This window comes from Ovis canadensis, chromosome 10 (genome assembly GCF_042477335.2).
Source record: "Ovis canadensis isolate MfBH-ARS-UI-01 breed Bighorn chromosome 10, ARS-UI_OviCan_v2, whole genome shotgun sequence".
Classification (NCBI taxonomy): domain Eukaryota; kingdom Metazoa; phylum Chordata; class Mammalia; order Artiodactyla; family Bovidae; genus Ovis; species Ovis canadensis.
Window position 1 is genome coordinate 33,122,703 of NC_091254.1, and position 12,798 is coordinate 33,135,500.

A 12,798-nucleotide genomic window follows, 5' to 3' on the forward strand; every position below is an offset into this window, starting at 1 on the left:
ATTATTAATTCTATTCTGTTGATCTGTTTTGATTATCCCTGTGCCAAGAACACACCAATACTTTAAATGATGTCTTGGAATCTGGTAGGGCAAACTGTCTCACTTTGTTGTTCTTTGAGAGTGTTTTGACATGCTTGGCCTTTGCATTACATACAAATTTTAGAAATAGCCTCTCAGTACACACAGACACAGCCTTCTGAGATTCAGATTTGGATTACTTTGCATCTGTAGATCAAATTAGGAAAGAATTGACATCTTTACAGTATCGAACCTTTTAGTCCTTAAAGTTCAAGTTGGTATATCTAAGCTGTTATAAATTGTATGCATGTATATGAAATATCATGTTCTGTTGTTGGTAAATAGAAACACAGCTTATTTTTATATATTGCTTAGTATCTAGTAACCTTGCAGGATAATAATCTTTTATTATATTTTTATTACAAGAGAGTGGTATCCCTCCCATTTTTATCCCTTGACTCTTGGACTTGGACTGGCTATGAGAGAAACAGCAACATATATTGGACACCAATTTAGAGCATATGCCACCTCCTAGGAAACCTTGCTCCAGCCCTGCAATGTATTGACGCTTAGCTGTTTCTATAACTTGAAACATGAAATTTTTTACATTATTTTAGTGAAATATTTATGAGTATACACACACACTTAAACCTGTTGTGGAAGACAGAATCATCAAATCTAAAGGGAACAGCATCTTAGTGAAATAAAGCATAATGGTCATGGAATTTTGATGGACTCTGATCTAAAAACAATAGATATTCTATTAAATTAACTCCTGGATAGTATACAGTCAGAATAATTCCTAATTCTCTAGTTAAGGAACTCTGTACTTAGTCAGCTCCTGTGCCCCAGAATCATGTAAGAATTGTTGACTTTTAAGAAATGTAAGTTGGACTGAAGTGAGGAAGAAGTAAAGAATAACTGGTAAGCAGCACTAAATAAATAAGGAAGTGCATTCAACTGAAATTTATCCATGGGATACTGAAAATTCTTTAAAGTGAATCTGATTATAAACTTCTGTAATAAGAGACATTAAATGAAAAGGAGGCTTCTTACAAAGATGATTTTCCCCATGATCTTTTGTATGTTCTTACGTTAGCTTAATACAAATAGAGATTTTTTTTTGTCACAAACTATATAGATGTTTGTAGAACTAGAAGTTGAATTCTGCTTTTTCAGTTCTCATAATGTTTCCCTTTCAATAATAAACTTATGGTTGTTTTATATTCAAGTGCTGTTGTATATCTACTTAGTGCCAGATAGAACGCCCAGGATTCAAATTCCTGAAATGCATTTATGTGATATTTCAAAAAAGAACATTTTGAAAATCAGACAAATATGCACACGTATATAAATACATGACAGAAAATTATACAAGAAATTATAAGCAGGGACTGACCCCAGTAGAAGAGTTTACATTTTATACAACATTTTGTACTGTTTGAGTATTTTTTTACTCTTGTGGATTTATTACTTTTTAAACAAAAAAAAGTTCTAACAATTTGAAAAAGGTAAAAAGCTATGCAGTTCCAAGTGTACATACACATATATCACAGGAAGAAAAGCTCTGTACACATACATATCCATTTATTAACAGTAGTTCTTAGGAAAGAGGAGTTTGTTGGCAAGAGGTTAAAATTTTGCTTTATCTGAAATGTTTAAGATTTTAAGAATGTCTTTATTTAAAACCAACATAAGTCAGAGAAGTGCACAAATCATTTCTGTACAGGCCAATTAAGAAAACTAAAAGGAGTGTAACCCCTGTAGCCATCCTCAGGTCAAGCAGTAGTACTTTACCAGCACCCCCAAGAGGCTTCTTGGGAAGGATTTGAAAGGTAATCAATCCCAAGAAGTCTCTTGGGAAGGATTATGCTTTTAATCCTTCCGAGAAGTATTCCCTCTCTCCCAAAGATTATCTATCCCTTTTTACTTCCCCAAACCAAAGATTAGTTTGGCCTGTCTTTGAACTTTACATAAGTAGAATTATACAGTATGCATTATTTTGGTCAACATTCATTCCTGTTACCATTCATAGCTGTTCATAGTATTTGCTGTATAATATTCCATCCTATAAATATGCCTCAGTTGCTTCAATTTATTGTTGATGGAAAATTGGGTTGTTTCCGGTTTTTGCTTACCACAAGTGATTTCTTCAAGAACATTCCTGTACACAACTTCTGCACATGTGTATACTTTTCTTTGGGGTATATACCTGGTAATGGAGTGCATGGGTCATAGGGAATATATTAATATATGTTCAAGTAGTAACTGCTGTTATTTTTGTTAGTTTATTTCTAGTTATACATCCCCAATACCTCAAATACAATTGAACTCTTCTCATATTCCCTCAAACACCAAGCTTTTATTGCTGCTTCAGTTTTTCCTTATAGTAGAGGACTATAATTTTCCCCAAATAGCTGCTGCTTCCTTCTAGGGTAAGATTATTTTTTCCTGTCATACTATTGGCAAAAAAAAAAAAAAAAAAGGTTTGCAAAGAGACAGCACCAGTTCCACAAGCAGTATGTTTTTGGCTATTGCTCTGCAGTCAAATCAACATTTGGAATTCTCTGTTTGTTTCATTTTATCTATTATCATGATAGATATATATACTATTTGAATTTTAAAGGAAATATCCACATGCCTCTTGTGGAAACAAAAATAGATGTGCCTCCACTTGGGGAATATCTGAATAAAATACCTATTATTAGTAAACATCAGTTCCAGTGTGTCATAAGTATCTGTGAACATACAATTGACCACTTATTGGTCTGTGTACCTATGTGTGCGTCCCTAATGGCTCAGTCGGTAAAGAGTCTGCCTGAAGCGGAGGAGAACCAGGCTTGATCCCTGGTTCAGGAAGATCCCCTGGAAAAGGGCATGGCAACCCACTCTAGTATTCTTCCCTGGAGAACCCCATGGGCAGAGGAGCCTAGTGGGCTGCGGTCCATGCAGTCACAAAGAGTTGGACACTACTGAGCAACTTAACACATGCCTATGTAATATAAAAACTGATGTTTTAAAACTAAAACCACTGGTAAACTTAACTGGCACATTAATGACTGCTTAGTGTATAAGGAAAGAATTTCATGTTAGCTGCAAAGTTGGCAACAAAGTGCCTGTATGTAACAAAGTACCCTATCTTCTTGGGATGATTCATTGGACTAATTAAGGGTTTTGGGAGAAAAAGGAGTTTGGAACTGTTTTGAAGAAGGGAAATGCTAATTAAAACCTTAGTGATAATGTAAATATTAAGAAACCTGAAATATAGTAAGTCTGTGGAGCAGTGGAATCCTTCATACACTGCTGGTGCAAGTCTTTTTGGAAGTAGCCTGGCAATATTTAATAAAGAAAAGATGCAGACCTAAAATCTAATATAATATTCTTCTAGGTAGTTATCCTACAGAAAATCTTATACATGTATACAAGGGCACATGTGCGTGCCTGTTCATTGCTTTGTAATAACAAGAAAACAAGAAGTAGTATAAATATCTAACAGTAGAGAAATGAATAGGATTTAGAGGATTCATATGATAGAATGCCTGTGTGTGTGCTGTCACTTCAGTCATGTCTGACTCTTTGATACCCCATGGACTGTAGCCCACCAGGCTCCTCTGACCATGGGTTTATCCAGGCAAGAGTACTGGATTGGGTTGCCATGCCCTCCTGCAAGGGATCTTCCCGACCCAGGGATCAACCATGTGTCACTTCTGTCTCCCGCATTGGCATGTGGGTTCTTTACCATTAGTGCCACCTGGGAAGCCTCATATGATGGAATGCTAGAATATGATCACCAGTATTCCATTGTCTGAACCTATACTATGGCTAAATCTTAACAAGTAAAAGGGTGCATGAAACAGCAAATTAGAAAGGGATATTATATATGATCATTATATTACTATAATGATGCCACTGACGTAAACTGGAAAAGAAAAAGCCTTACAAATCAATAGTTATGTATCAGTACTAATATTAGATATATACAAACATGAATATTGAACAAAAATGAAAAATACACCACAAGTTTAGGAAAAAATTAACTATAAACACATTTCTTTTTTCCAAAGAGCTTCTGATGCAACATTGTAAATCTGTCAGATCTTGTATTCAGAATATTTACAGAACTCTTAGAACTTAGCAATGAAAAGACAACCCAATTAAAAACTGGGCAAAGGTTTTGAATGCTCATTTCTTCAAAGAAGCTATGTCCATGACCAATAAGTACATTAAAAGTTGTTCAACATCATTAATGTTTCAGTTCAGTTCAGTCGCTCGGTCGTGTCTGGCTCTTGGTGACCCCATGGACTGCAGCACGCCAGGCCTCCCTATCCATCACCAACTCCTGGAGCTTGCTCAAACTCATGTCCATTTAGTCAGTGATGCCATCCAACCATCTCATCCTCTGTCATCCCCTTCTCCTTCCACCTTCAGTCTTTCCCAGCCTCAGGGTCTTTTCAAAACAGTCGGTTTTTTGCATCAGGTGCCCAAAGTATTGGAGTTTCAGCTTCAGCATCTGTCCTTCCAGTGAATATTCAGTACTGATTGCCTTTAGGATGGACTTTGGATCTCCTTGCAGTCCAAGGGACTCTCAAGAATCTTCTCCAACACCACAGTTCAAAAGCATCAATTCTTTGGCACTCAGCTTTCTTTATAGTCCAACTCTCACATCCATACATGACCACTGGGAAAACCATAGCCTTGATTAGGGGCTTCCCTGGTGGCTCAGAGGTTAAAGCATCTGCCTTCAAAAAAGGTAGACCTGGGTTTGATCCCTGGGTCTGGAAGATTCCCCTGGGGAAGGAAATGGCAACCCACTCCAGTATTGTTGCCTGGAGAATCCCATGGACGGAGGAGCCTGGTGGGCTACAGTCCACGGGGTCGCAAAGAGTTGGACACGACTGAGTGACTTCACTTTCTTTCTTTTTGGCATTAATGTTCAGTTAATTTAATTAATGTCATCATTAATGTTTAGAAAAATGCAAATGAAACCATACCCAGTAAAATGGCTAGAATAAAAAAGTCAAATAGTAGCAAGTGTTAACAAAAACATGGAAAAATTGGAACGTTCATACGCTGCTGGTGAGAATGTAAATTGGTCTATCCACTTTAAAAACAATCTGGCAATTCCCCAAACAATCAAAATGCAGTTATGATGTGACCCAGCAGTTCTTCTTCTAGGTATTTACTCAAGAGAAGTGAAAACATATGTCCATATAAAAATTTGTACAGCCTTTTTATTAATAGCCCAAAGGTGGTAACAATCCAAATGTCCATCAACAAATGAATAAACAAAATGTGATGCAGTGAAATGTTATTCTGCCATAAACTGTAATGAAGTATTCCACAGTCTAGATAAAAGATTAAATGCAAAACAAAAAGAATCCTAATTAAAGGAAAAGTTAATTGTTTTTGAGGGTCTGCTGTATATCAGGCACGGTGCTGGCACTTTACATACAGTGTTTCTGTTAATCCTTCAAAAACACTACATTTTAGAAAAGAGGACACTAAAGTTCTTGGAGTTTAAATAATTTGTCTAAAAACCACATTTATTAAGCAATAGAGCAGAATTTCAGTATAGAATTGTCTGATTCCAAATTCATATTTTTCTATTATAGTGCTTTTATTTCTAAAAAAGCGATTGTGAAGACAGATGACCCTAATAGAAAGTATTTTCTGTTTATCACATTTTATATTGCATACCTTTTCTAGCTTAGCATTGTAATTGGCTGTAACTAATTTCCCTTAATGATTCATCCGTATACCCTCAGCTCTGCAAAACATGCCTAACGTTTAGTATTTGCTCATTAATTACTTGTTAACAGATCTCAATTGTTTCTCTATATGCTGGTATTCTTACCTGAGTTTGAAAATGATTTTCCTTCATAGGACTAAGAATTAAACTCAAATTCATTAGTTTGATAGCTGCCCCTTTATTTACAGTTATTAATCTCTATGTAGACTTCAGCTGAAATGTGTTACATCAGCCGCCCCCCCTACAGATTGACAGCATCCAGTGAAGAACAAAGCATGATTCAAAGTTGTTAATAGTGAAGTCAGCTTAATAACATTTTGATGTTTAAGTAGTTCATGCTTGTTTGTGAAATCAATTTCCTGGCTTAATTTCTTAGGAAAATCATATAATGAGTTTAAATTTAGACATAATAAGATTGGGTATCTGTAGTTTATCAAGGTAAGTAAATCCAGAAATTAGTTGGAAATACAGTTTTGGAGTTTGGGGAATCTAGAGCTATACTCAGTAGCCATTAACTACATGTGGCTATTTAATTAAAATTAAGAAGATTAAAGAAGATGAGTTCTTCATTCTCACTGGTCACATTCCAAATGCTCAGTAGCGCTTGTGTACATTTTCAGGCCATATATAGCCAAATATAGCTAGAGGCTATTATCAGACAGCACCATTATAGAATACATTTATCATCACAGAAAGTTTTATCAGCTAGCCTTGTTCTCAAAGCCAGAAGGAAAGATTTAGGAGCTATTTAGAGACTGAACACTAGTGAATTCAGCAAACATTTCTTCACCTTCTGTAGTCTCTGCATGTAAAAGTAAATAGACTAAAAAAAAAAAAAAGTAAATAGACTGAAGTAAAGGGCTCGTGTGTGTTGTAGCAGAGCTGACAACATGCAAACAAGTGAATACAGTCATGCACCAAGTATTTTAATAGAAGGATATACAAAGTGCTGTCTCTAATACAGGAATTACCTAACTGTGCTTTAGGGTGGTCAGCTTGTTGAAGGATGAGTAGCGTTTCTTGAAGAGAGAAGTACTTCCTCATAGGAAAACGTCAGCAGAAGTCAAGTGTGAATCAGATTGTGCTGGAGAATAGTAAATAAATCAGAGGCCAGGAAATGAAGATGAAACTTCTGACTATGGAATATTAGATTGAACGGAATAGAGCAGACAGATAGCTGAAAAGCTATAGGGTGGTCAGTATAGGAAAATATGGAAAGTAAGAGGCAGGCAGGTGTCCAGCATCAGTTCAGGAGAAATCTTATAAACAGTGTGTCCTGTGTATGTTCTTTCTCTGTCCTGTAAATTTGTGCGTTTCTCCTACGCTAGAGAGCATATCCTTAAAGCAACAGATCTGCACTGATAAAAATAATAAAAAACTGTTCACTCATTATTGTGTTTCCTTTAAAATATATGTAGATATTACTAATAAATAATTATGCCCTGACATTTGGATAAAGTTAGGCACTTTTATGTAGTAGTTCAGATTCCAAGGTGGTAAATGTTCATTTGAAATTGCCTCACTTTAAATAGTTAGCTAACAAGTTTTAAGTCCACTGCACTGGGAGTTTACCTTAAGGGAAAGTTTGTTTGAATGGTCTTATAAAATGAAGTAACTTTTCAGTAACAACGATAATCTCTTATTGTACTTTTAAAGAAATAAATCTGTGTTGGACTAAATGATATCTCGGGTTTCCTTAGCTCTGACTTTCCCCAGGCTGTATGCCCTGTTTGTTTAGAGGTATTCATGTCAGGCTTGCTGATTTCTGTTATCTGTCTATGCATCTTGGTCCTTCTCTTTCCTTCTCATTCCAGAGATGTCTTTTTCTTCTGTCTTGCTTTTTTTTGAAAATTATTTCTTTCTTTAAGAAAATAATTTTATATTTGATACTCTTAAATTTTATCTGTTTTCTTCCATAACTTCAGCAAGCCACTGTATTTTTTAAATTATTATTTCTTAGGAAATTTAAGAAATGTTAAGTGTTAATCACATTTTTCTAGATTTTTCTAGTCTTCATTAGTATATATACTAAGCATGGTTGTAACTTTAATCAGGGACATTTTCATTACACCTCTTTATGTTACATTTATGTAACATTTTTTATTAGTATTTGCGTGTGTCATCACGTTGTTAAGTCGCTAAGTTGTATCTGACTCTTTCAACCCCATGGACTGTAGCCCTCCACGCTCCTCTGTCCATGGGGTTTCCCAGGTAAGAATACTGGAGTAGGTTGCCATTTCCTACTCCAGGGGATCTTCCCAACCCAGGAATTGAACCCACATCTCTTGCGTTGGCAGGTGGATTTGTTACCCCTGAGCTACCCGGGAAGCCCATGTATCATCATTGCCTACTTGTAAGAATAATTTAAGAGTCTCCGTGATATGGCATTATTTATAGTCATTGTCAACTTTAATCTGCCCTTTGGTGGTAGCCATCTTATCCAAAACATATGTTTAAAGAACATGTTTTATCTGTTATTCAGGAAGTAATATAAATATTAGTAGTATGAGTATTTAAGTTCAGAATGCATAATGCTCAATAGCTGTATGTGTCTCTGTTCAAAATGCTAAGAAAGCTAGAAGTTAACTATTGGCAAATATTCAGGCAATTCCTTTTATCAGTTGTCCACTCATCCCCTGTTGACAGTATTAACGGAAATCAGGCATTAAAAGCATTTTCTGTAAAGAATGACAAAAGAAAACTGCCTGGCTGATCTGTCCTGCGAATTGAGTGAGGTCTTAAGCACGGCAGCATGGATACGAGGATGTAAGAAATGAAAGAAGCTGAGTGGAGAAGAGAACCTATTCAGTAATTTTACAGAGTGTAGTGTAACTGTCAGATCTGAACTCTGTTTTTTTAGAGGGGTTAGGAATTGGAAGGTCAGCAGTGCAGTGTCTTGTTTTTATTCCCTTACTTTTGGCTTAAGTCTGATCTCCAGAAAAGTGAAGTAATTAATTTTTTCAACAAATGTGTAGTCCCCATTTTCCTTCCCTATTAAATAGCATACATCTACTCTCTAACTTGCAACATTTAATATCTTGATATGCAGATTTGATCTGCTGTTCTTATAATTAATACTTCTTCCCCTCATTTTAAGGTTATTCTGGTACAAGTTAACCCAGGGGAAGCATTTACAATAAGAAGAGAAGATGGACAGTTTCAGTGTATTACAGGTAAGAATGGTAATTTATTATCTTTTGAGACAAGACTAAAGTTTATGGTAACATAAAAGTGTTCTATGTTTGTGGTTTCTTCCTTTCTTTCTGACTGCCACCACACCAAGGCATGAACTTCGCATACTTTATGGCTTAACTATTGTAGTAGCATCCTAATTAGTCTCTTTCCCAGGGTTTCTTGGTTAATATACTATAATGTTGTTCATGTCAGTCTCCTGCTCAAAAATCTTCGGTGAATCCAGTTCAGTTTCTTTAGTCTTTTTGAAAGATCATTTCATCATTCTCGCTTGCTTTTTTTCCACTTTCCTTTCAATACTATTTTCCTTTAGTCTTGCTAAGTTGGCTTATCTGCTCTCTCTGAACCCTTTTTATTTGAATACTTTCTGTACTGTTCTTCTTATCTACAGTTTACCCATATCACCACTACCTCCAGCCTATCCAAGTGCTTCCAGACTGAGCTCAGATCTTATCTTTAAAAGGTTTTTTTTATAAAGACCCATCATTATGTGTACTCATGTACTGGTTGGATGAATAACTACATAATTCTTGTGTAGTAAAAGAATTTTGGTTGTGTAAATTCCAGCATTCATTCTAACTAAAGAGTCCTTGATTCCAAAGTAACCTGTTAATTAAACTAAAATCTTAGTTAATTTTGGAAGTGAGTGCTCTGAATGAGAGTCCTAAATTTAACAAGTATACCTATGCAGAGGCACATTTCAAAGAGTAATCAAGCTAATGAATAGTTATTGCTCCTAATAGACCTGTATAAATAGGATGCCCACTAGCTAATTTACTAATTCAAATTCCTAATGAAATAAACACTTGTAAGAGAAATTTCCACTAAACTTCAAAACTTACAGAAATAATGATACTGTCTTTAGCTTGGTACATAAAACCTTACTTAATAAAAATGTTCAAGGAGTAATAGCTTCCTTCTGTTTTGATTTCTTAACAACAAAAACTGTGTCATTTTTACTTTTGATTCTCTGTGCTAAAATAATGCCTTTTGCTTAGTAGGTGTGCTGTTGATATTTATTAAAACTAACTGCTAAAATATTTTTAAGTATATTGGTAGGCTTGTTTGCCTTGGTAACTACTATGTACTGAAAATATATTTTTATACTCAGAGGTATTTTAGTGCCTTAGAGTTTTCAATATGAGCACCAATTAAGATTGCATGGTAATATGGAAATTTTAATATAAAAATATAAATGTAGTGAGCCATAAGTAATGCCTAGATGTCAATCATTTAGCCAAATCCTGGATTTCTGGCTATTTTTTTATGATTTGACTCTCACATGTAAAAAAAAAATGTTAAAGTAAATTCACGTTTGTTGAAAGCAGTAGCTCACCTTACCTCGAGAAGTCATGAACTAATCGACAGTTCCCCAGTGTGTTGATTCCACGCCCCTTGACCCGCTACAGTTAGTGTGCCATTGATACTACCTCTGCCTCTAAATCTTCCTGCTTTCCTTTTTGTTTCCAGGTAGCTCTGACCAGCTTCTCAGTGGTTACTGATGTGTGTTTCACCATTGTTGCTGCTGGTGTCACTTTCTAGTCTGCCAGTGGGAGGTTATTGGACCCTTGGTGCTTCCACTGTCATCTAACTCAGAGAGCGACCAGCACTGTTGCTCCTGGGGCGGTTACTGTCAGCACCTCTGTTCCTGTTTGTCTTCCCTTTACTGCTGCTGCTCTTTATTACTGCTTTTCTGCTCTCACATTATCTTCTCATACACCTGATCTTGACTCTCCCTGCCTTTATAGGGGCTTCTGAAGTTAGGGAAGGTTTGTCCCCGCTAGTAAGTACCACTCTGTTCTCCATGTGTTTGGGGATCATGGTGAGGATAAGCACACACGTGGTCAGCTCTTTCATATTTGCCGTCTCCTTTGCAGAGCATTTTGTTAGTAAGTCTCTCCTAAACTGAGCCACATGACATTTAGGTCCTTAGTAAAACAACATTTTGTTAAATACTTACAAGCTCTGTATCCCAGTTATCCCAACTCTGTTACCCTAGAGTGAGTTCTCTGCACTCCAAATGTTAGCACTTCCGGCCTCTGTGTTCTAGTCTGAATCCTTGTACTCGTTAGGTCTGTTCAGAATGCTTTTGTCTTTATAGTTTTACCTATGCTAGTAGTAGCTCATAAATGAAAGCATATACAGAATTTTCTGTTTGGCTTCTTTTCACTTAGTATAACAAGTTTGAGGTCCATCCATGTTTTCATGTGTCATTAGTTCGCTCATTTTTAATTGCTGAGTTGTGTTACATTGTGTGAACACCCCCATATTGTGTCTGTTAAATCATTTGTTGAGGGACCTTTGAGTTGTTTCCAGATTTTGGCTAACATAAATTAAATGGTTGCAAATATTCGTGTTTTAAAAAAGAGCCATTTTCTCCCAGGATGTCTTTGTTGGGGATGGGAGAGGAAGATTTCATCCAACTAGGACCCCTAGTGACCTGCTGTGATATCCTAGAATCTCTGAGACGTGTACAAACTACACCTTAGGCCCCATGAATCTTGTTAGATATATCAGATCTTTGATATTAAAAATGTCTGAAATTTATTAGAAGTTAAATGTCTGTTTTATATATCACGGTCACTGTATTGTTTGCTATAATTACTATAACTTGCAGAATGAAATATAATTTTTCTTACTAAATTCACAATAAAACTTTAAAGAAATATTAATAACAAAATGTATGAATTACTTAATGGTGTATTTTTAAAGGTACAAGTCTGGGAGTAGGTCAGCCTGGGTTCTGAGACTAGTGGGTGGGAGTTAAAGGAAAACAAATTTAGCTTAATATGAGGAACAACTTTGTAATAAACAGAGCTGTCAGAGAGACTCAGGAGCAATCAGTTTCCCATCTGCCTTTGTAGGTGGTAATGCATGTACTGAGTCTTCACTTGATGGTGCCATTAGCAGGTTTAATTTCTCTTCAATGGATGGTTGGAGTTAATGCCTTTTAAGGTTCTTCACAAGTCTAAAATGTTCTGATTCTATATCCTTCAGTAGATTACTTAAATTCTGCCCATTATTTTGCACATCTGTGAAATGAGGATGCGCTAGTGTGAATTAGATTCAACAATTTTCTACCAACTCTCAATTTTTTAGATATTCATAATTATGGTAATATCTTATGCCATATCTTAAATTTATTTTAATAATAAGTAGATCAGGCTTCAGCAATAGGTGAACTGTGAACTTCCTGATGTTCAAGCTGGTTCTAGAAACGGCAGAGGAACCAGAGATCAAATTGCCAACATCCGCTGGATCATTGAAAAAGCAAGGGAGTTCCAAAAAAACATCTATTTCTGCTTTATTGACTATGCCAAAGCCTTTGACTGTGTGGATCACAATAAACTGTGGAAAATTCTGAAAGAGATGGGAATACCCAACCACCTGACCTGCCTCTTGAGAAACCTATATGCAGGTCAGGAAGCAACAGTTAGAGCTGGACATGGGACAACAGACTGGTTCCAAATAGGAAAAGGAGTACGTCAAGGTACATCATGAGAAACACTGGGCTGGAAGAAACACAAGCTGGAATCAAGATTGCCGGGAAAAATATCAATAACCTCAGATATGCAGATGACACCACCTTTATGGCAGAAAGTGAAGAGGACCTAAAAAGCCTCTTGATGAAAGTGAAAGAGGAGAGTGAAAAAGTTGGCTTAAAGCTCAACATTTAGAAAACTAAGATCATGGCATCCGGTCCCATCACTTCATGGCCAATAGACGTGGAAACAGTGTCAGACTTTTATTTTTTTGGCTTCAAAATCACTGCAATTGGTGACTGCAGCCATGAAAATAAAAGGTGCTTACTCCTTGGAAGAAAAGTTATGACCAACCTA

The 12,798-nt window shown here is 36.1% G+C and overlaps 1 protein-coding gene across 4 annotated transcripts in view; it reads left to right on the forward strand.

The window, feature by feature from the left end:
- The window catches only part of FNDC3A (fibronectin type III domain containing 3A), a 113,896-nt gene that overhangs the window by 32,894 nt on the left and 68,204 nt on the right, over positions 1-12,798 (forward strand). For all 4 annotated transcript variants that reach the window (XM_069601345.1, XM_069601348.1, XM_069601349.1 and 1 more), the window contains one exon: positions 8,865-8,940. In XM_069601345.1, the coding sequence (XP_069457446.1) occupies positions 8,865-8,940 (76 nt within the window). The remainder of the gene's footprint in view (positions 1-8,864; positions 8,941-12,798) is intronic.